This window comes from Sebastes umbrosus, chromosome 10 (assembly GCF_015220745.1).
Source record: "Sebastes umbrosus isolate fSebUmb1 chromosome 10, fSebUmb1.pri, whole genome shotgun sequence".
Taxonomy (NCBI): domain Eukaryota; kingdom Metazoa; phylum Chordata; class Actinopteri; order Perciformes; family Sebastidae; genus Sebastes; species Sebastes umbrosus.
In genome coordinates this window covers 2,766,116-2,790,609 of record NC_051278.1, presented here as the reverse complement: position 1 = coordinate 2,790,609, position 24,494 = coordinate 2,766,116, and the positions used below count along the sequence as shown (strand labels likewise).

The window sequence follows — 24,494 nt, the reverse complement described above, 5'->3', positions numbered from 1 at the left end:
CAGTTGGCTAAAATTTTTAGTTTTAGGAAAACAATAATAATAATAATATCCATAATGTGGAGCAAGAAGCTCTTTTTTTAGGAAAAGTTAAAGTGAGTGAAGTGGAGAATTTGGAAAAAGAGAAATACCTGAAAACAAACCATTAAGATACGCCGTAAGTCTTTTAAATTTGAGACAACCAAACTTTACTATAAAGGAAAGTTTAATCCAGTTTTGCTGGAATAAATGTATGATTGTTCTGATTAATACAGAAGGCTCGGAAGAGAAATATACAGACTAAACAGGATTACATGCAGAGGCAGAGAAAGATAAGAGAATATATGATGTGGACGGAGCTATAAAAGGATGATAAAACAAAAGACCAATATCTTTAATTCTTGTGTTTTTCTCTCCTTTAAGGACGACAAACGTACCTACATGTCGGCACTGAAAGGATTAATTGGAGGGCAGTGAAATAAATACAAGGTGAAATTATTACTCTGCTGCAGATTCTCTCAACTGAACTGTAATTTCGTACGGATTAAAAGAGAGATCTGTTTTATCTTTTGATCTGAAAAGTAAACTGTCTGGATTGTCCTCTCTGGTTTACGGGTCTGGAGCCTTTATTTCTTACCATCTTGTGGTCTCTGTGTGAGTCGTTATCTGATCTGACGATCAGCAGGACATCATCATCATTTGGTTTCCAAACTCGTAACAAAAATGATTGATATGATTTTGATCCGTCACTTACATGGTTAAAGATTAAGATCATAGTCGGAAGAAATCAACATTGACTGGTAGGAGACAGGAAAGTCAAAGTCACACGCTTTACGCAACGTATCCTCATTCAACAGTTTGCATGATATCTTGCGAAAAGTTATTCCTCATTTTTCGTGCGTTCTCCTACGAATGTCCAGCAACACGTGTCAATTACTGCTCGTTACATGTACACAGTCTTTACAGGAAACAACTTAGTTAGGTTTAGGAAAAGATGGCGGTTTGGGTTAAAATAACTACGGAAGTGGCGTTACTTAAGTACGGAAGATATATGACCAATAAATCAACGTTGACTTCTGGTTTCACACGGGACACGAACGCTGATCTCCTGGGTGAAAGAGACTCGTCCATCCACCCCGACCTCCTCCCTACACAGCGTTTCTTGCTCTTTATACTTCCTGGTTCACGATTTTGTGTGATGTATACGAATTACAGTGCATTACTTTTCAGAAGTATAGCTACGAACTGTGTATGAGAACAGCCTGAGATAGCCATAAGTAATTTTGTGCTCTTGTTTTTCCTGTGTTTTTAATCTGTCACTGTGGTTAAAGAAGACTCCATAACATGGAAGCCCATTTCCACCAATATAAGAAAAGAAAAAACAGTCAACGTTGAGCATAATAAAAATAAAAATTGTCATGGTATATTTTGACTTATTAAATCTACTGTGACTTACTGTGAGTATTTCTATTTTTTATCATGTCTAACTCTTCTTTTCCTGGCGTTAATGGGCCTCCATATCATCTATTTGTCTTTTCTATTTCACCCCTCTGGCGGAAACTAATATTCATCAGTTTTTATTCATTTTTTGACATCCTCCTGGATCCATCTTCTCACATATGTCCACATTATATGTATTATTTTTTTGTCATATGGATTGTCTATGTTGTATTTTCATTATGTTGTTTCTCTGACTTCTATTGCACGTCTGTCCATCCTGGAAGGGAGTTAAAGTTTGTCCTTATCGGATGAGAGGGTTGCACCGTAAAGGACAGAGGGTGTCGTATCCTGTATAAAGCCCTCTAAAGGCAAATCTGTGAATTTGGGCCGTACAAATAAAACTGACTTGACTTGACAAAGCTGAAGACACTAAATCACCTCCAGCTCCGCGGTTATCTAATAACATGTTTCCATGTAAAGACTGATAAAAGATTATGGGGGTCAAAAAAACACTCTAACCCTCCAGATGCTTTATGAGCAGTCTGTCATCAGACCCAACTCACATCTTACACCAGGAGTACCAACTTTTACCTTCCGGCAGGAGATATAGAGTCCCACGGTACAGATTGAACCGTTACAAACATTCATTCTTGCCGATGTCTATTAAACTCCTCAACAACTCGTAACATAAAGCTATCACAATGACAGTGCACTATGGTTAGACAGTGCAATGTGTTAAATTAGGACAGTGCAGTGTGTTGCATCTGTGTGGTATTGGGCTGTTGTCTGTGCAATATGGGCAAGACGGTGGACGGTGCGGTGCACTGCCTGGGTGCAATACCTGCAATGGTGTGTGTGATGGTGTGTGCCATTGTGTACGTGGACTGTGTATGTGTTGAAACATCTGTTTCTGTGGAACTGTTTCCCTGTCTTGTGTGGAATCGTTTGTTATTGTTGTTGATGCTGTTTTGGTTTGGTGTTTGTAACTGCAGTAGGACGGAGTCCAGGAAAAATTTCCACACGGGGACAATAAAAGTATATCTTATCTTATGTTATCTTATCTTATCTTATCTTAAAATACAGTTTTGGGTGGAATCACAGAACGTTGTTTCAGTCTCTTTCCTCTCTGCTCACCAGTAGGTGGAGCTTGTCTCCTTTGGCTGGAGAGAAAGCGAGAAGGAGGGAGAGAGGGAGATGATTAAAGAGAGAAGAAAGACAGCAAGAGGAGAGGCAGAGAGATGGAGGGAGAGGGAGGGATGGAGAGGGAGAGGGAGGGATGGAGAGGGAGGGAGGGAGGAGAGAGCAAGCGTCAGCACTCCATGCGTTAAAAGGGCAGATGGTAACCGCGGGTAACTGAGGAGCAAACCACTCTGCTGGCCACGGAGCAAGAGATCAGCGGAGAGGAGGAGGAGGAGGAGGAGGAGAGCGAACACATGCAGCGCAGCAGAGGAAGCATCTGAGAGGAGGCTGATCGAAGACTTCTTCTCTTCTCTTCTCATCACTAACAAGAGACGAGGACAGAAAACAAAGACACTGAGAGGAGATGGGCAGAACAAAAGTATCCCTCCCATCCACTTAGAGACAAAGAGGGAGGGGGAAACCGGAGAGATTGTGAAGTGAGGAAGAGAGCGAGGCAGCGGACGGCAGATAGTTAGAGCAACTGATCAATGAGACGCTGAGATTTCGGGAAGACTCAGCAAGAAAAAGAGCGAGGGGAGTCAATGACAAGGAAAGATTGATGAATGAAAGATGGGAGCAAAACATCTGGAGATGTAAAAAGAGAGAGAAATATTTAAAAAGGCAGAGCTAGAGGGAGGAGGAAGAAGAAGAATAAAAAAAACATTTAGACAACGACAAGAAGATGAGAGTGGAAGCAGAGGAGGAGCAGAGGGTGAAATATTTAAAGAGCTGAGCAGAAACTTAGAGATTTCTTTATTTCTCTTCTACTTTATAAAACAAGGAGGAGGAGGGACGCCATGAGGAGAGCGGGACAGAGTTGAAGAAGACTTTTTCTTCAAAGTGCAGATAGATATCTGAGTGTATGAAACCCACTCGAACCTGATGGCGTGCTACTACATTGTGATCAGTTCCACCCACCTGCGTGACGGACAGCTGAGGAGCATCAAGGGGGTGTTCAGAGGACCAATAGGAGCCAGCGGACAGAGAAACACGGTAAGGCCTTGCTGTCTTCAGCTCCTGAGTTTGCTGTGAGACAGAAAAAGAAAGACACATTGAAGAAGTGCTTTTATTTTAAAAAGTTTAAGTGTGTTTTTGGGGAGTCAGATCTTTGACTTTGTTTGGACCAATTTCAGCTTTGAACCATGCCTTTAATTAACATAAACGAAGAAATAAGTGTAACAGCAGTGCGAATAATAATGCTGAAAAACAGGATTTATCATTAAATGTGTAAAAAATGCAAGAATAGTACAGCACAGTGCAGTTATATTAGCTGATCTGACTCATTTCAGCTCTGAATAATGCGTTTAATTAACATTATTCCAGTTTAATGCAGAGTACATGTGTGTTTTAGTGATTACTTTTCATTTTCTGCATCTAAGAGAAGCCAGAAAGTAGAGCTGCAACCTCTTAAAGGGACTATTTGTAACTTTCAGAAATGCTTGTTAACAGCGACACCTGCGATCGTTAAGTCAACTAAAGTCAGCGTCGGGCTCGCGCTTGTGCTCGCTCTACATAGACATGAACGAGCATCGCTCAACACAGTGAGGCGTCACACGTCAGCTAAAACCACAATATCACTCTATATTTCAGCTGCTTGGCAGTAATGTTAGCTGACCAGACGAAGGTCTCTCCATGAATCACTGCTGATCCTAGTGTTGGCTTTTCTGAAGCAGGAAAAGCGGGTCGGTGCCGAGGCTGAAGCAGGAAGAGAAACGTTATCGTCTCCCGACTGCGCCCGCAGGGAGACACCGGCACCCGGTCAGAGGCGATAATGTTTCTCTCTGCGGGGCCCCGTCATTTCACAAGACATGGGAAACCTCTGTTGGTCTGGAGGAGCTGCAGCAGTTATTTCTGCACAAACGTCCACTGTACATTCACTAGATATTCTCAGAGCTAAACTAACTCTTCTGCAGTGTGGAGTGTGTGCGCATGCACATCTAGTAGAGGTGGAGCGAGACAGCGAGAACGCGCACGGTGTGTGAGTGAAGGCAGGCAGCGGAGCAGAGAGACTCCGGCCACACGCGAGCGCGCATGGGATCCCGACCCGGTAGATTTATACCTGTATAAAGTAACAAACAGTCCCTTTAATTAACATAAACGAAGAAATCTGTGTAACATACAGTGTGAATAATAATGCTGAAAAACAGAATTTATCATTAATAGTGTAAAAACTCATTTCAGCTCTGAATAATGCGTTTAATTAACATTATTCCAGTTTAATGCAGAGTGCATGTGTGTTTTAGTGATTACTTTTCATTTTCTGCATCTAAGAGAAGCCAGAAAGTACAGCTGCAACCTCTTAAGTCAAGTTCACATTACACAACATCTCAGTACTGTTCTCACTACACAACTTGCTCTCTTGTGATCGGGAGTTTTTAAGTGGTTTTCACATTACATGACGTCCTCGATGAGGTCTCCAAACTATGTTTTGTCACGAAAAAACAAACGAGAAATACACAGTAAATGATGTGATATGTGTGAGACACATTGATGATGTTGTTGTTGGCACATGTGTTCATAAAAATAGCCTGTTTCAACCGGTCATCTCCAATCTGGTCCCTACGCCCTCCCACTCCTTGAACTCCGTTGGTTGTCACACTCACAGCTGAATGAAGCAAGCCTTCTTTAAAGTGGAGGATTTAGATACAGCAGCATGCTTTTGGGACGAACTTCCCTCTCTCCAGCAAGGAAATATATATATATATATATATATATATATATTAGGGCTGTCGAAGTTATAACGCGTTAATATAAATTCATTTTAACGCCACTAATTTCTTTAACGCATTAACACAATAGATCTTCCGGAGGTTATAGGGGGCTCAGTTTTAAAGCTCGAGTGAAGATACTGATAAAATATGAAACTAGAAAACCTAAAGAATCCATCGGTACTAACCATGTCATACTAGCTTGTCATGAAGGAGGTTAAATAACGCTCCAAACTTGGTGACAAAAAACTGGAATGGCCATTTTCAAAGGGGTCCCTTGACCTCTGACCTCCAGATATATATAAAAAAAAATCAGGGCTAAAGTCGTGTAGTGTGAACTAGGCATTAGTCAGATAGCGGTCGTTTTGGTCTAAGGCTGGGGACACACCTAGCCGACATCAAAGAACCAGCGGCGACGAAAGCCGCCAGTTTAGTCGCCACACGTCGCCTTTGTCTTGGCCGACAAGTCACACTCGAACACGCCGCAAAGACGACAGCTGACGGCCAGTTAGCACGTACGTTCTGCTCCTGCGTGAGATGAAATAACTCTCCACACCAGCAGGCGGCGGTAGTCTGTATTCAACACTTAAAAAGGGAAACAGGAAGACCGAGATACGTTCATGAAACAAAGCTGCGACCCTTTTCCCATCACTCTCACTCATCACTTAGCTTCATTCCAGATGTTCATGTGTTTGTGAAAATAGCCGTGTTTCCTCAAAACTTTCCGTTTCTCTACTCGTGCACTGATTCGTTTAAGCTGAACAGCCAATCAGAGGGATTTCTCTCACCGACGAGCTCCGCCGCCGATTCAACACGCTGAATCGGCCGAAAAACCTCCGACACGGTCAGACTAGAGCTGACGGTGCTGGACACACCGAAAAAACAAGACTGACGCTCACTGACGGCCACAAACTGTCTGACGGCCGACTGTCGGCTTGCTGTATCAGGACCCTAAGATTTCTTTATTCGATTAGTAATATTTTTATGCTTTTTCATGCAACTTGTTTCCAAGAAACTTGTGAGCACGTCTCTGGTGAACACCAGATTTAAAGTGGAGAAAGAAATACTGAAAACTGATGAATATTAGTTTATACCAGAGATTCACACACGTTCACGCCAGAGGGACGAATTATTTTGTTTTCTTTCCTGAGAATCAAAAATAAAATTAAAAGTAGGCCTAATTAACATACAAATGCTATTGCAGCGTACTTATTATTTTGTTATTTTCATTAAAAGTCACCAGAATGCAGAAAACAAAGTCTCTGAAAGTCAAATTTTCTGGGCTCAAGGTTGGTGAGTGTGAGCCAACGCCGGTTTGCTTGTTATCTGGAGCGTTTGTTGGGGAGCGGAAAAAATCAAGACTAAAGTCGTGTAGTGTGAACTAGTCAATTAGCGGTTGTTTTGGGCTAAGATTTCTTTAGTTAATTAGTAATTTATTTATGCTTTTTTCATGCAACTTGTTTCCAAGAAACTTGTGAGCACGTCTCTGGTGAACACCAGATATAAAGTGGAGAAACTCAGTCGATTAAATAAACAAACGTCGAGTGTTAGTCGAATAAGAATTCCTTCTGCCCAACCAGAGACTCATTACCTCTAAATCAGCCTCTCTGAAACCCCTCCCCCTCGGTTGATTGTCAGGTCCTTAATCACTGTGTTTGCTCAGTTAATTAATTGCCACTTCCATTAGGTTAATTGAGTTGGTATTGGAGGCAGACAGATGCAGATGGGGGGTTGTGGAGGCCCCCCTCTCTCAGACTACACTAAGAGCTCCTCCGGCTCCTGTTTTCTACCTTTTTAAGTGTTCGATGTTGGAGGTCAAGAAGTCTCTTCACATATACATTTATCCTTTAGTTTGACACGTTTGCTCTTCTGTAACAGGACGTTCACACACAGGACGTTCACTAATCTTGTTTCACTGTCCTTCTAGTAAACACATTGTAATGAGCTGTTACACATTTTTTATCTGTTCAAAATGTACCTTTAAAGGGAGATTTATGAAGTATTTAACACTCTTATCAACATGGGAGTGGACAAATATGCTGCTTTATGCAAAATGTATGTATATATTAATTAATGGAAATCAATGAACAACACAAAACAATGACAGATATTGTCCAGAAACCCTCACAGGTACTGCATTTAGCATAAAACAATATGCTTCAATGATAACATGGCAAACTGCAGCCCAACAGGCAACAACAGCTGTCAGTGTGTCAGTGTGCTGACTTGACTATGACTTGCCCCAAACTGCATGTGATGATCATAAAGTGGGCATGTCTGTAAAGGGGAGACTCGTGGGTACCCTTAGAACCCATTTACATTCACTGATCTGGAGGTCAGAGGTCAAGGGACCACTTTGAAAATGGACATGCTAGTTTTTCCTCGCCAAAATTGAGTGCAAGTTTGGAGCGTTATTTAACCTCCTTCACGACAAGCTAGTATGACATGTTTGGTACTGATGGATTCTTTAGGTTTTCTAGTTTCATATGATACCAGGATCTTCAACCTGCTACAACGTAAAAAGGAAGTTGTGTTAATTCGTTAAAGAAATTTGTGGCGTTAAAACTAACTAATTTGTATTAACGCATCAACTTTGACATACAGGAGACCGGTGTTCGTGTCCCAAAGGTGTTGTTGAGTTATTTTGAAGTGATGTTTGTTGTTTTCTGTAGTTATGTTTTATTGTTTATGTATTTTACTTAGTTTAAACACAACATGACGTTTTTCATAAACCTAACTAAGTGGTTTTGTTGCCTAAACATAACCGCGACCATTTCACGGTACCAATGTGGCGTTAAATGACACATGAAAAGCCTAAAATGGGTTATCATGCACACGGAATATCCTTAAAATGTTGTGCTATTTAAATATACATACAGTTATTCATTTTATCACACTGAGGATCAGGAGCCGTCTTTTTACCATATAAACAAACAATAATAAATAAAACAAAAAAAACAATAAACACAATAGGTAGAAAGCAGTTTAAAAAATAAGCTAAAATATCCAGTAAAAAAATAAAGTTGTGTAAAAATGTTGCAAGAACATGCAGCTAAAATGATCTGGAGGTCAGAGGTCAAGGGACCCCTTTGAAAATGGCCATGATAGATTTCTTCGTCAAAATTCAGCATAAGTTTGGAGCGTTATTTAGCCTCCTTCACGACAAGCTAGTATGACATGGTTGGTACTGATGGATTCATTAGGTTTTTCTAGTTTCATATGATGCCTGTATCTTCACTCTAGCTTCAAAACTGAGCCCACTACAACCTTAAGAATCACAAGTTTAATGCGTTAAAGAAATTAGTGGCGTTAAAAATAATTTAACTTTCACAGCCCTAAATAAAACACATCGGATTAGGTACTTCTTGAAGTGAAATCTAATTTTACTGTGTTAAAAATACACCTTGGTGACAAGTTAAAAGCTTTAAGTTCATTAAATGTGAATGAAGATGAGTGGAGAGGAATGACTTCAGTCCCGAAGCTGTGTGGGAAGATTGGAGCCGGCCAGATGAGTCAGAGGCTTCTTTACTTTTTTCCCTCATAATCTAAACTCCAACTAAACCTTGTACTTCATTCTGCCTCGTTCTCCCTGAACGTTACAGGCAAACATAATTACAGCGAGTCCTTGTAGAGGCGCGCCAAATATTCCTACAGGCTTCAAAGAGAGACATCAGATGAGACGTCAAGTAGGTTGTGTAAGGGCAGCGCTATAAGCTCATTACACATAAAACACCAGCTACTCCCCTTTTTAAGATGAAATCACATTTACTCATTTGCATCGTAGTCTTCATCAAACTTTAAACCAGAACAATCATAATTACAGTCGTGTATTGATCATTAGGAATAAATTAAAAGCATAATTTTAACACATTGTCTCTCTCTTTTGCCTCGTGCGATATCACCGTCAGATCATATTTCACTTCTACTCGTGTCAATACTTTTAATAAGGGCCATACATCATGAATTATGGCGGCATGTCACGGTGAAATGATGTGGCTATAGGTCTGTGTGAGTGACTGCCTCGCGGTAAAAATCAACAATGCATCTGATTTAAGCTGCAGAAGGAACACAGTGAAGCCTGCAGCAGCACTGAAGGGCTCTGCAGGCGTAACCGTTTGTGTTTTTATTAAAAGAGCAACCAAGAAAAAGCATGAATGCATAAAATAATACTGGTATAATACTGGTATTTATGGCTTAAAATGAAAACTAATGGGGCTAATCATAAATCTGGATTACAACAGAACTGAGAAAAGGTGACCGAATCTCCCGCTGTAATCTGGTAACGCAGAGCAGCAGGAAGCGTTTTTAAGCCTTTTGGCAGCGTTTCATTCTCCTAAGGAAACGCTGAGTGAAACGCGTGGCTCTAATCAGAGTTAATAAAAAGATCCTGGATCATATTCTTATGGACTATGAGTCTGCGGTTACTTTCACAAACATTTGTGGTTTACTTTCCCCCAATTTAAAAGTCAAACTAAACTAGAATGACGCATAAAAGCTTAAAAATCAGCACTAGGGCTGCAACTAATGATTATTTTATTGATTAATCCATTAGTTGTTTGATCTATAAAATGTCATAAAATGTCCATCAGTGTTTCCCAAAACCATCAGAAGGTCACACAATAACACAAACTAACTAACCGATCGATGCAGCGGTAGACCAGCGACTCCCCTGTTCTGAGAGGGAAAATTACTGTTTTTATGAATGGAGTCTGGTGGCTTTAAGAGAGCGATATAACGGCTTCAGTTCCCCGTCAGAAACGGCTGTCTGATAGCGAGGTAAAGCGCCTGTGGAAAGGAGCAGCAGAACAATGTATTTTAGCCAGCTAAAAAAATCAATATCTAAAAACAGAAAAATGTGTGATTAATTTGCTATTAATCAGAAAGCCCTAAAACTAATGAAAGTACTTTTCTAAATGAGTAATATCGAATGTTGATGCCAGCAGGAAACAAAAGCAAACAGCGGTCTCCCGTGTCAAAGTCCGAAATTTTGTTGACGCCGACCTCTGCAGACTTTCTATAACGACGTCACAACTGATGCTGTTTCTTTTCTTCTTTCCAACTCTTTTCTAACAAACTTCATAGTTGAATTTCTCATTAAAGTCTGTCAAAAGAAAGTTGAAAATAGACTTCGCTAATTGTGTAAATGACAAACTGATGAAGTCATTATAGCACCTTAACATGTTTCAAACTTCTTAACTGATCTCAGGAAACATACGGTAAAGTTTCCTCTGCTAACACGATACCATAAATACATGTTCTTTAATTACCCACTGAAGAAAACGCAGGCGTTCTCCTCAGAGGCACGTATTCAACTCCGTTCATCACCTCATCCAAGAATAGAAACTTACATCAAGAGATTTAATTTGCCAACAACCACACATGACTACATATCTCCATGCAGTCACCTTGGATCCCTCACACACCACAGCTAATTTTATCTCCCAAGTTCTTTAGCGGCAGGCAGGTCTGATGAAATTGCATGAAACGATCGCGTCTTAAAAATTCAAATAACATGCTCTGTGCATGGGAAATGAGAGAGATATGTTTGCACCAGCACAAAAGGATTGCACAAGAGCGACATGAGCGGGAAATGGGCAGCAGCAGCCGAGTCTGGAGCCAGAACAGTGTAAAAGTGTAAGAAAGTGTTGAGATCTGTGGGACGGATGAGCGTCTGCAGCTTCCTTTTATCTGCAGTGACTCAACTTCAGACATGTTTATGCAAAGATGTTTTCATTTTTAACATCTTTTTTTCTCACTCATGATCAAAATTTCACCTTAAATACAGCTAAAGGAACTTTACGCCTTTACATTAAAGCATATAAATACAAGAACTTTTACTTATTTCTGTTCCAGGCAGCCGATACTCTCTGTTCATTACTGTAAGGAATTCAAATTCAACATCAAGTCTGTATTTTGTTTTTCAGCGTTACATTAAATGGAGATTGATATGAGAAGCGTTTCCTCCCACTTACTGAACACACTGTTAATTGTGTGTGTGGGAGGGATACTCTTCCAGTTTTTGAAGACATTTAGCTCTTTTTTTAAGGGTTGAATTAACTTATTTTAAATCATTTTGCACAAAAGAAGATGCCAAATAAATTAATGATCCTCACCACAATGATGTAACTTCTGCAAAAATGGATAACTGAAAGGGATAGTTCAGTGGGGTTGTATGTATACTCCCGTGTTCTGAGAGGTAAAATTACTGTTTTTGTGAATGGAGTCTGGTGGCTTTGAAGAGAGCGATATACCGGCTTCAGTTCCCCATCAGAAAGGGCTTTCTGACGGCGAGATAAAGTGGTGAAAATAATCTAAATATAGCGTACACTTCAACTGATATAGATTTTTTTTTTAGGTGGTTAAAATACGTTTTTATGCTGCTCCCGTCCACAGCAGCCGCTTTACCTTGCCGTCAGACAGCCCTTTAAATGAACTGTTTTTGTGAATGGAGTCTGGTGGCTTTGAAGAGAGCGATATAACGGCTTCAGTTCCCCGTCAGAAAGGGCTGTGTGACGGCGAGATAAAACGGCTGTGGACAGGAGCAGCAGAACAACGTATTTTAGACACCTAAAAAATAATCAATATCAGTTTAAGCGCACGCTATATTTAGAATATGTTCACTGCTTTAGCTTTGCTAGATAGCAGGGGTGCGGAAAAAAAATCGAAAGTTACCGCTTTTATTGTTGTAGTCTAACATGACGTCATATCCGTTCCGTATCCTTCAACCAAAACAAACCGCAGCGAGCTGAAACAAGAAAGTAGAAAACAGCGCAGGGTCCGCCTGGATACAACCTGCAACCTCACATTTTAAAGTGGTAAACACTACACATCCTTAACAGTACGGCTAGGATTCATTGCCAGGACAAGCAGAGCTAGGATTGCGAGTAGCAACATAGTTTCTTTCCTAATAATCTTTATTTTCTGTGATTTGAGTGAACTGACCCTTTTTAACCGCCTACATCTTTAATGTGAGGAACACCTGGACATTATCACGTCCAGTTCAACCCACCGCAACGTGATCTTTTTCTGTTTCGTAACTGCGTCTCAGGCTTAACTCTCACTTCCTGAAACGTTTGGCACGTTGTTGTTCGACAGGTGAGCGTTTAGCTGCTGCAGAGAGCAAACACATCTCACGCTGCATGCTGATATCACCCTCTTCTCTCCTCCTTAATGGAAAATGAATCATTCTAACACCCTGAATCAAATGTTGTTTTTTTCTCTCTCTACCTTAATTGCTTGAATGTGCCAGAGATATTTGGGCACGTTGCCTGTGTTCTCTCTGTGTTACTATTCCTGCTGTCGGCGCCGCTCGTCTCACTGGGTGGTCCAAAAGTCTCCAATTTATTAAAAACAACATTTTAAAATCATTCAGCGACGTCGTGCATCCTCTTGCTCTTCATCTTATATATGTGTGTTTTTGTAAATCAGGTAGTTCACAGCGTCTCCGCGGTGACATTAATTCATGACAGCCCACCAGCTGTCAGGGAATTTTTCACACCTTTCCCAACATCAGCGAGGCCAGAGTAGTGTTGCTGTAGAAACACTGATTCCAGTAAATAATGCTGATTTTCGACACCCTACTTGGCACAAAAACGTTGACATCAAATTCCTTCTGAGCATGTCGTTTTTCTCTCAGTAATATTATTTGTTTTTGGAGGCTTCCTGTGCCGGATGTGTGAAGTGTCGCTCTCGAGGAAGTGATTTGTTTTAGAGAAAAAAAAATCCTCCATCTCCAGCAGTAAAAGAAGTTAACCCTTTACCATTCAAACCTCTTTTTTAGAGGGGTAGAGGAAGTTCAGGGGGAGATAGATAGTCAGTAGTAGACGTCACATAGAAGTGGTGTGCATCATCTGAAAGCTGGAACCTGAAGATTAATTTGAGATGCAGCTCAGCCCTGTGAGTCAAGTATATGATGGTCATCCCCATGCTCTGTTATGTCTCAGAAGTTGTTGCAGCATTTTTTGGGTTTATCCCATTTGCTACACAGATTTGATGCTAAATTTAACATTTGTTTTCCCTTAAGAATTGATAAAAATGATCAATAATCCCTCAAAAATACAACATTAAGACACCAAGACCTCGAGGAACACCATAGAAAAAGTCATGCTGTGATTTGGGATCAAAAATGTTTTGACATTTGGAGATTTCTGCAAGAATTGCATTTTTCAGGTGATTGGATGACGAGCACTTCTGTTGTGTAAACTGCTCAGAAACCCCCTTATTGTTAATCCATACCACGAAAACCATCCATCCTCTGAATGCTCTAGGTCTCTAGTTTGATCCATCCATCCTCTGAATGCTCTAGGTCTCTAGTTTGTGGCTGGAAAGTTTCATGAGGCTGTGATTATCCTAAAGGTCACCGCAGGTCATTTCATACAGTGAGGTCAAATTACAAAAAAATGGTCTCACTACAGTACACTGAAATGTCTCATATGGGAACTAACATCATCACACATGAATACAGTTGGGCTCATTGGATCCACAAGAGTCTCAGCTTTACAGTGATACCCAATGTATGTAATTCATAGACTGTTTAGGGACCCCAGTATGCAGAAATATTCAAACACACCATTTTAGAATAGGCGACACATTTATACTGCATTCAAAAATTGTGATTATCATAAAATTTAGCACAACTTTGGAGCATTATTTAACCTCCTTCACAACAAGCTAGTACAACATGGTTGGTACCGATGGATTCTTTAGATGTTTTAGTTTCATATGATACCAGTATCTTTACTCTAGCTTAAAAACTGAGACCGCTACAACCTCTGAAATACAGAATAGTGTCCAGGCCTGCCACCGGGCCCGCCGTCGGAGCATTAAGGGGTTAACTGGGTTTTATTTTCTTTATTTTCTGTATTTAGTGTCGAGTGCTTTCAATTAAAACCACAGGTGCTGCTGACGGCCGCGCAAAAGCAATAATGTCCTTGATGCCGCGGGGTTACGGTGCAATATTCTCACTAGGAGCTATCGGCTATTTGACATCAGGCCTAACAACACCCTCGACAATACTGCACTATAACCTGCTGCCTGTTAGCCGCTAATGCTTTAAACCTGAGCGTGTGTGTGTGTGTAGAGAGAGAGAGTGTGTGTGTGTGTGTGAGGTTGGAGCTAGTCGGCAACAACATGGCTCCTCGCTCCATAAATTAGCGCCGATGAGGACACTCGGTGCATGTGTGTGTGTGTGTGTGTGTGTGTGTGTGTGCATTCGATGACTGTACGTGTACGTGTGTGTGTGTGTGTGTGCATTCGATGACTGTACATGCACGTGTGTGTGTGTGTGTGTGTGTTTGACAGTAGCGGTCCGTCTGGGTTCAAGCATGTTTCTCCGAGTGAGTGTGTTCAGTGGTTGTGACTTACATGGCGAGTGTGCGTGTGTGTGTGTGTGTGTGTTCAGTAGTTGTGAGGACATGGTGTGCTTCATTGATGTGTGAAACATCAGCTATGACTGTGGAGCCATCTGCTCCAAAGGGACAGATAGAGTGCAAGTGTGTGTGTGTGTGTGTGTGCGCATGGATTTTCTTCTCCACGCATGAGAGTGTTTTAGTGACATAGCAGCGTGTGTGTGTGTGTGTTTCTGACACTTGACTGAACCAACAAGTTTTTTTGGTGCATGTGGGACATCGAGAAGTTTCAAAGCTAAAATATCTCCTGAATTCTTTCAAACACTTTTTCTGTCTGTTAACATTTATTCATGTTTATACGTGTTGGTCTCTTTTTATTCATGAATCGCTCAGTTTTAAAGCTAGAGTGAAGATAGTGGCATTATATGAAACTATAAAACCTAAAGAATCCATCGGTACCAACCATGTCATACTAGCTTGTTGTGAAGGAGGTTAAATAACGCTACGAAGTGAAGCTAAATGTTGGTGAGGAAAAACTGTCATGTCCATTTTCAAAGGGGTCCCTTGACCTCTGACCTCCAGATGTGTGAATGTAAATGGGTTCTATGGGTACCCACGAGTCTCCCCTTTACAGACATGCCCACTTTATGATCATCACATGCAGTTTGGGGCAAGTCATAGTCAAGTCAGCACACTGACACACTGACAGCTGTTGTTGCCTGTTGGGCTGCAGTTTGCCATGTTATGATTTGAGCATATTGTTTTATGCTAAATGCAGTACCTGTGAGGGTTTCTGGACAATATCTGTCATTGTTTTGTGTTGTTAATTGATTTCCAATAATACATATATACATACATTTTGCATAAAGCAGCATATTTGCCCACTCCCATGTTGATAAGAGTGTTAAATACTTGATAAATCTCCCTTTAAGGTACATTTAGAACAGATACAAATTGTGCGATTCATTTGTGGTTAAATATTTTAATTGATTGACAGCCCTAATATATATATACATATATATACGTAAATATATCTCTTATTTATTTATTTTATTTTATTTTATTTTATTTTTTGGTTGTTGATCCATGTGTCATCTGGGGTGGGGGAAGTGAGGAGGGGATATTTTTAAGACTGGAGGGGCAGAAAAAAGCCTTTTGTCGGGCAGATATATGTACATAGTATACAGCGATTTAAAAAAATAATAATAATACTATGTTTGTATGTTAAAATTATCCCAAAATGTCCACTATTACTGATGTAAATGATGTAAATGCTGACGATTTGCTGTTTTTATCAAACTAACATTCAGTGTTGAAAGATTTGATCACAAAAAACAAACAATTAATATAACAACAATAGTATAAGATGATATGATAAGAGTATTAAATACCAGACAAATCTCCCTTTAAGGTACATTATAAACAGATAAAAAATGTCCGATTCGTTTGAGATTAATTGCGATTAACTATTTTAATCGATTGACAGTCCTACATAGTTATGAATATTATATTCCATTTCTGCTAATAGAGCCCCGAAATGCTTCACACTGTTCCTTTAAACGACAAAAATACGTCATTTTGTAACCGCCATCATGCATTTGTTTTCTGATCTGTCGCCTCGATCAGCCGGGTGTCAGCGTAACGAACACAGAGTAGTAAACACAACTTAGTTTAGGGGAACATGGTGGTTTTCGGGTTGAAAGGTTAAGCTTACAGGATCTTCGTCGCCATGGTGACAATAATAAACAAGCGGTTAAGATTCGGGAGCGATCGCGGTCATGCTTAAAACACAACAACACTGACAGTTGGCTGGAAACAGGAAACAAACAGCACTTAAAAAAGCCACTGAGGGACTGACTCTCTCCGCTCACACAGCTCAATAATTACACTATTGCAGAGTAAATTGTTTCCTTCCCACTAAAAATAAAACCAATGATGTCCACAGAAAGTGGAAAGCACATAAAACAGGACACGGGGCCACGACACAGGCATGATAAAACACCTGAATACATTAACATCTCTTTACGGTTATCTTTTATGTAAAGGAATAAACATTAACAACATGGCTCCCACATGTTTTTTTATAAGCTAGAAATCTAAAACAAACTTTATTTTTTTAATAGACACCTCGACGTGTTTTAGCTTGAAATGAGCCGAACCTTAAAGGCTTAATGAGCTGCTCCGCGGTCGCTCCACTTTGGGAAAAAAAAAACATGTTTTGCAAAATCCACAAGCTTCTGCTTCATGGATTTAATTTCATCTCCATAAAATCCAGCTCCCATTAGGCTTCGACAACAAGCAAACTGCTGCTGAGACTCATGACACATGTTGTCACTGAATAATTACACTGTTTCATCTAAAACAATGTGCAGCATTCAGTAGTCGAGTCAAGTTCATTTTATTTGTATAACTCAATATTAGTAATTTGCCTCAGGGGGCTTTAGTTGTCTAGTTTATCTCTCTCTCTCTGAAAGGCCGCCCACCCAGAGCTCGGTTCTGCTCGAGGTTTGTACCCGCTAAACGGGGAGTTTTTCCTGGCCACAGCGCACTCCAATGCAATGCTTTTGTTGGGTCTCTAAACTATAGAGTACGGTCTAAGACCTGCTCTATATAAAAAGCATCTCGAGATAACTTCTGTTATGATTTGACGCTATATATATATAAATAAATTGAATTGAATTGAATAGTGTTTGTGTTGTGAAACGTGCTGGAACAACGTCAAAGCCACCATTTCTATTTCCATTCAGTTGATTTGTGCTCGTCTTTGCGAGCTACTAGCCTCCCGTCCCTTTAACAATGTTACCGCGGATCCTTTAAATGTCTTAAATTATATTTTCAGAATTTCAGGTCATAAAATGTTGTATTTTTAACTATGGTGAGTCTCAATTTTTTTCTGTGGACAGAATTCCTTCATTTGTAGGACAGTGTTGTAGAACATGCAGTGACTTGGAGAACTCTATGAATGAATAAAGTGCGGGCCTTTAATGCTGGATTATTACTATTATTTACAAATTACCACACGTTTCTTAACCTTTCTCTGTCTAAAATAAATAAAAAATTACATTTATAATGAAATGAAATGGCCATTATGAAACTCTATGTAGAAAGAAAGGACTGGCAGCAGCAGCAGAAACGCTGCCAGTGTGGACAACCGACGCGTGGGATACGCAGCAATTCAGCGAGGCAGCCGTCATGCACTGCTCACGTGGGCAGTCTGGACAGGCCGTAAGCATTTAGTTAGCAGTGAGCTGCTGTAAAGCACCCGGAGAGCAAGGGGGGTTCAGTGTCTCGCTCTACGACGTGCAGACAGTAGGAACTGGTGATCGAACCGCCAACCTTGCGGTCAAAGGACGACCCGCTCTACAGATACAGACACAGCCGCCCAAATTTATTCTGCGTCACTAGCTCTAGGCTTAGCACATTCACGCAGATGTGTTTACATTGCAGTCAGTACTGACTACATGGAGGTAGGAAGCAGTGATAAAAGAAGCTAAATAGTAAAATCAAATAGTCAAGAAAATAGTAATAACAGAAAAAACTCAAAAAGCATCAGAGTGATTATTATTCCACAAGGACGGAGCCGTACATCTGATAAGTTCCAGATCTCCAGCTGAGAAATGAGGATAAGAAAAAAGATAAAGAAATAATAAAGAATAAAAAACAAAGAAAAAATCAAAAACCTTTAAGAGGAGCCTCATTGAGCTACAGGAGCTAGAGGAGCAGATGTACGCTACGAGAGGAGGCCGGACTCCGTCTGTCTGCTGGCGTCGGTCAGCCATGATGTCAGCCACAACATGTTGACCACGACTACCTATCTGCTGTCTAGAAGAGACAACTTTCAGACCTCTGAAAGGGTTAATATCACACACAGACGGCTGATTCTGTGAACACACATCGTCGGAGCTTTTATACCCAAATAAGCTTTGTTCTGACTCTCTCATGAGTCGTGAACTAGAAAATGTTCTCTTGTACTCATGAAATCCCCCTGGGTCACATTTACCATCATGCCACGCTCCACGGAGCAGCTCCGGCTCTTTTACATGCCGACGACCTCACAGGTTCACGAGCTCTCTCAGCGCTTCTCTGGCGTCACGCTCGCAAAAACACGTCCCTAAAAATCCACTGCGGTGGCCTTTTAAGAAGAACAACAACACCCTGAGAGATGAATGTTCTCATCCGGAGATGTTCTTAATGAGTTGTGGAGTGCTGAATGTTAAAGTATATATTTATGTAGCTACTCGATTACCATGGAAACTGAGGTAGCATGTTGGAGGTGAGTGGGCGTCAACGCGACTTGGATGAACCCTGCGAATGTGGTGGGAGGGACGGAGAGAGAGAGAGGGAGAGATAGAGATAAAGAGTCAGAGAGAAAGTGACAGAGGAAACAGAAGCAGATGGAGAAAAAGTAACACTGAGATAAAGTTTAGCTGCTGAGAAGTTTCCTCACATTTTCTCCTTTTCATCTGCTAACCTCTTCTCTCTGAAAAACACATTTACAACTTTACTCATGCTTTCCTCCTTCCATTATAGCATCTCTCCTCCTCTCAACATCTTGTCTTTCACTCCTTTTTTTCCTTGTTTGTTGTTCTCTTCTTTTCTCTCGTTTTGAAGGAGACATATCATGCTCATTTCCAGGTTCATACTTGTATTTTAGGTTTCTACTAGAACATGTTTACATGATTTAATGTTCAGAAAACACATTATTTTTCGCATCCTGTGTGTCTGAATAGACCTGTATTCACCTTCTGTCTGCTCTGATTGGTCAGCGTTTTCTGGTCTTCTGCATTTGCGCCGTCTTCACAACGTGACCAAAGAGTATAGAAGCAAAGACACGAAACTCTGGTGTTATTTTGACAACAGCCACTGCCGCCATTTTGGACTGAAAACGCTTATTGTTCAACGCAGGCCATTTCAGTAGAATATGACAATAAGTAAAGGATAATGTACAACGAGTCGGTCATTGTTGTGAAAGAATCCCCGACAGGGTTGAAGGAGATTCTTTCACAACAATGACCCGCTCGCTGTACATTGTCCCGCTTATTACCTGACTGAAGAAGTCCTGTACTTCATCATTATTTGTTGCTCCTCTTATCTGCTCTTCTCTCCTCTTTTTTGTCACCTTTGTCTCCTCTCCTTGTCTTAAAAACACCTTTGTAACCTTTCTTTTCTTCTTCTTTAATTCCTCTTGTGCTCTGTCTTCTTTTGTTCTTATCATTCGCTCTTCTCTTTTCTCCCTTTTCCGTCCACTTCTCCCTCCTCTTCATTAGTAAGATCCTTTCTTACTTCTCCCTTTTCCTCATCTGTCGTCTTTCTCCTCTCGCTTCCTTTCTCTTATCTTCTCTCCGTGTTTCAACCTTGTCATCCTCCTTTCATTTATCTCCTCCTCTTTCTTCATCTGGGCTCGCTCCTCTCCCCTTCACTCCTCTCATATTCTCCATCACTTCTCTCCAGTTTCTTTTTCTCCTCTTGTTTCTCCCCTTCAACAAGATATTGGCAACCTACTTATCTTTTCATCCCTCCATCACTCCTCTCTTCTCCTCCTCCACCTTTTTCCCTATCTGTTCTCTCCCGTTCCCCCTCTTCTCCTCGTTTGCAACCTTCCTCGTCTTTTCCTCTTTTCATTTATCTCCTCTTTGTTTTGTACTTCTTCTCCTCTCTTTTCCTCATTTCAACCAGACACTATAGCGACCTTGTTTTCTACTCATCTTTTCCTCCTCCATCACTCTCCTCCTCTCCTTTTATCAATATTTGTTGCTCCTCTTATCTGCTCCTCTTGTTTGTCACCTTTGTCTCCTGTCCTTGTCTTAAAAACACCTTTTGCTTTCTCCTTCCTTTCTTTTCTATCATGCTCTGTCTTCTTTTGTTCTTCCTCTTCTCATCCTTTTCTTCTTTTCTGTCCTCTTCTCCCCCCTCTTCATTAATAACGTTGCTTCTCCTCCTTCCATCCCTCCGCTCCTCTCCTCCTCTCCTTTCATCAATATTTGTTGCTCGTCTTATCTGCTCCTCTTTCACCTGTTTTCTGCTCTTTGTTGCTCCTGTCATAGTTTTTCCTCTCGTTTATCATCCTCCTCTCTCTGTATTTCTCTCTCTCTCCTCTCTTTGTTTCAACAAGACCTTTGCAATATTACTTTCTATTAGTCTCTCCTCCCGTCCTCTTCCTCCTGCTTCCTCCCCTTCCTCCCCTCCTCTCCTCTTCTCTCCGCTCTTCATTCTCAGTTTAGTGAGCAGTAAAAACAACGATAAAATAATAATAAAAACAACAACTGTCCCGTGATTATAAAACCATCTCCATCTGGATCTCTCACACCCTCTGACACACACAGTGAGCTGAATAGGAAGTCAAACAGAAGGCCAATAAGACACGCTCGACTGGAGGCGACTCGGCGCCGTGTGAAGGAGATAGATAGAGAGATACAGCGACACAGTGAGCGTCAACAGGAAGAGGATTCACTCCTGACATTGTGTGATCCTCGCGTCCTCGCAGTCACAGGAAAATTAGACAAATCCTTAAACAATGGTGTCGATACTCGAGGCGGTGTTGTAGTCAAGACCACCGGAACCGAGACCGAGTCATGACCGAGATTAGAGGGGTTGAAACCACAGATATATCTACGAAGACGCCGCATTGGCCTTTGGATTGTAGGTCAGCGTTGCCGCCATATTGGACAGGGCAAGACTGACCTGTAAACACGTACTAGTGAACGGGGGAGCTGCTGTTTTTCTGGATGTAACGTCTACATTTCTCAACTGATTTCAATGAGTCGTTATTACGCTCTCTTCAAACCCACCAGACACCGTCTCTCAGAACACGGGAGTACTGATTTGGCCAAAATGTAGCATGTAGTATGCAAACAAAAGCAAAATCTACAGTATGCCAAAAATACCCGGATGTCGTACTGATTGGAAAATCTCCAGTATGCATCGGACCAGTCTACCCCGCCTACTGTATCCCACAATGCAAAGCACTGGAACGGAACAGCAACAACAGCAACAACAACAGCAACAACAGCAACAACAACAGCAACAACAGCAGCAAAAAACGGCTCGTTTTGTACTTTTTTCGTAGCTATTTCATCACTAAATTCACTTTTATACAGTTTTGAGGCGAGAAATCAACTGTGTAGATTTTGAATATTGACGGTTTTACAATATTAGATGGTGAATCAAACATTTGCTCCAGTTTAGAACCTCCACAAACTTATTGATTATCTGCCTTTTTGGAACTGAAAAGCTCCACAATCGCCAGCGGGCGTAGCTCGCTTTAGAGCCAGTAATTTAACCTCTCAGAACGGGGGAGTTGCTGATCTACCGCTGCATCGATTGTGTGACTTTCCGATCTGAACTAACACGGCGTCCACAGCAGTACATTAGCTTAGTCTTTAAATTGTTTTTAGAGGCCTGAAAACGTAAAAACAATCCAGTATTTCACAATGAACAGCAAAGATTAGAGAAAAGTCAGAATAGAAGATATTTTATGTACAGAAAATGTGTTTTTGTGAATAGAGTCTGGTGGCTTTGAAGAGAGCGATATAACGGCTTCAGTTCCACGTCACACAGCCCTTTCTGACGGGGAACTAAAGCCGTTATATCGCTCTCTTCAAAGCCACCAGACTCTAACAGTCATTTTACCTCTCAGAACACAAAAGTTTGAATTCAATGTGCCATTTTCGCCCATTTTTTGCATTTTACAGGCCGTGTACTTTAACGAACTCCTTCTACAGATTTAATCAGATCAACCATCTAAAGACCTTAAGGATGAAAAGTTATTAAAGGAAAAATAAGTAGCGGCAACACAGCAGCATCGCTTTAAAGACCTCAGATGTGTTTGTAGTTCTGCAGCTCCGATGACCTGATTTCAGACTCGATCATAATCGGGGCAGAAATGAGATAAAAACACATTAATACCAGGTGTTAAAAAGGTAACTTATGCAGGTACAGAATCGTCCTCACTGCTTCAGAGGGCTGTTGACGGTTTAGACTTGGTGTTTGAGTTAAAATTAAAGAATCAGTTAAAGGGTGAGGACTTGGTTTTACCATTACAGCGTGACAGTTGGAGTCTTTACAAGTAAAGATGTACTAATGTGTGTGTGTGTCCCTGGGGCTGTTATGACCAGATGTGTCCCTTTTGCCCATCACTTTTTACATCGCTGCTCCTTAAACTTCATCAAGCACACACTCGTTCACACACACACACACACACAAACACACACGCAGATTGGTATTAATAAATTCATAAAGGCGATGATTAAAACCTAAATGTAAAAGACTGTTGTTTAGGAAGGTGACAGCCAGAGACATCTAATGACTCAGACAGGATGTTGTCAACAAGCTCATGAAAGTCTGTCACTTAAATATAAATTTATTCATTCACTCAGTTACAGTTATATAATAATCAGACTTCACTGCAGTCGTTTCAGCTCGATCACTTGTTTCTACTCATTTTATTTTACTATGATGGGACGAAGGATGATGTAGTTGATTAAACGTTGCTGCCCTCGCTAGTCGGCAACAGAGATAGTGGTCTTATTATTTTATCAATGTACACATTTAAATTACAGATTGACATATGCTTTCTCAGCTGTTGTTGTGGAAAGCTGCTGCTGGGGATGTCACCGACCGACTTTACTGTTTTTCAGAGGCTGTTGCAGGTTCAGTTTTAAAGTTAGAGTGAAGGTACAGATATTATATGAAACTAGAAAAACCGAAGGAATCCATTGGTAGCAACCATCTCATTAGCTCGTTGGGAAGGAGGCTAAATAACGCTCCAAAGAGGAAAAACTGGCACGGCCATTTTTCAAAGGAGTCCCTTGACCTCTAGGATAATCACAGCCTCATGAAACCTTACAGCCACAAACTAGAGACCTAGAGCATTCAGAGGATGGATGGATCAGACTAGAGACCTAGAGCATTCAGAGGATGGATGGATCAGACTAGAGACCTAGAGCATTCAGAGGATGGATGGATCAGACTAGAGACCTAGAGCATTCAGAGGATGGATGGATCAAACTAGAGACCTAGAGCATTCAGAGGATGGATGGATGGATCAAACTAGAGACCTAGAGCATTCAGAGGATGGATGGCTTTCTTAGGTAGATTGACAATAAGGTGGTTTCTGAGCAGTTTACACAACAGAAGTGCTCGCCATCTAATCGCCGAAAAATGAAATTCTTGCAGAACAATCTCCAAATGTCAAAAAGTTTTTGATCCCAAATCACAGCATGGCTTTTTTGCTAAAAAAAATGGTTAAATTTAGCACCAAATCTATGGAGCAAATGGTATAAACCATTTGATTTAAATAATTGTTTTAAGTTTCTATTCAATACGACGCCAAACCAGGAGCAAAAAGGAAAATGAATAGAACTGAGTGTACGACAACGTTTAACCATAAAGGACACGAACCGTCTGAGAACTACTTCCTGTCTTATCTCTGTTGTTAGCTAACGTCCCGTACAAGTCCCGGACGACGTTAACAACAGATGACATGAGAGATGCCCTTGCTCCGGGGCACGTCGGCAGTGTCGTAGGCCTGCTGTTGATACCTGAGATCAAACCGGTAATTCCTCCTCCCGCTGCCGTGGCCTTTCTCTAAAGAGGAAGGAAAGATAAGTCGGATATTTTGGCACTCAGTCGGCTCTAATGACACAGCAGACGAGCTGATAGCATTGATCGGAGTGACCCCTCTGTCTCAATCAATAGAAATGATCCCATCTAGATAACGTTACACACAATCAATAGCGCTCTGTGTGTGGCTGATGACCTGACCTGTGTCTCCACGACGCTACCTGTGTGTGTGTGCATGTGTGTGTGTGTGTGTCGAGGGTGGTGGGGGGGCTTAAGGTCAGCC

The 24,494-nt window shown here is 41.1% G+C and overlaps 1 protein-coding gene and 1 long non-coding RNA gene across 3 annotated transcripts in view; one reads left to right on the top strand and one right to left on the bottom strand.

Moving 5' to 3' along the window:
• Positions 1 to 2,506: 2,506 nt before the first annotated feature.
• LOC119495849 overlaps positions 2,507 to 24,494 on the bottom strand; it is a 75,824-nt gene continuing 53,836 nt past the window's right edge. Inside the window, exons 2-3 of one of the 2 annotated variants that reach the window (XR_005208576.1) lie at positions 19,383 to 19,445; positions 2,507 to 3,621 (exon numbers count right to left, since the gene is read on the bottom strand). This is a non-coding gene — a long non-coding RNA (uncharacterized LOC119495849). The remainder of the gene's footprint in view (positions 3,622 to 19,382; positions 19,446 to 24,494) is intronic. The other variant, XR_005208577.1, reaches the window with a different exon arrangement.
• The window catches only part of LOC119495848, a 69,893-nt gene continuing 48,846 nt past the window's right edge, over positions 3,448 to 24,494 (top strand). The window contains exon 1 of the mRNA XM_037782725.1: positions 3,448 to 3,588. Coding sequence (XP_037638653.1) covers positions 3,478 to 3,588 — 111 coding nt within the window. The 5' untranslated portion in view covers positions 3,448 to 3,477. The remainder of the gene's footprint in view (positions 3,589 to 24,494) is intronic.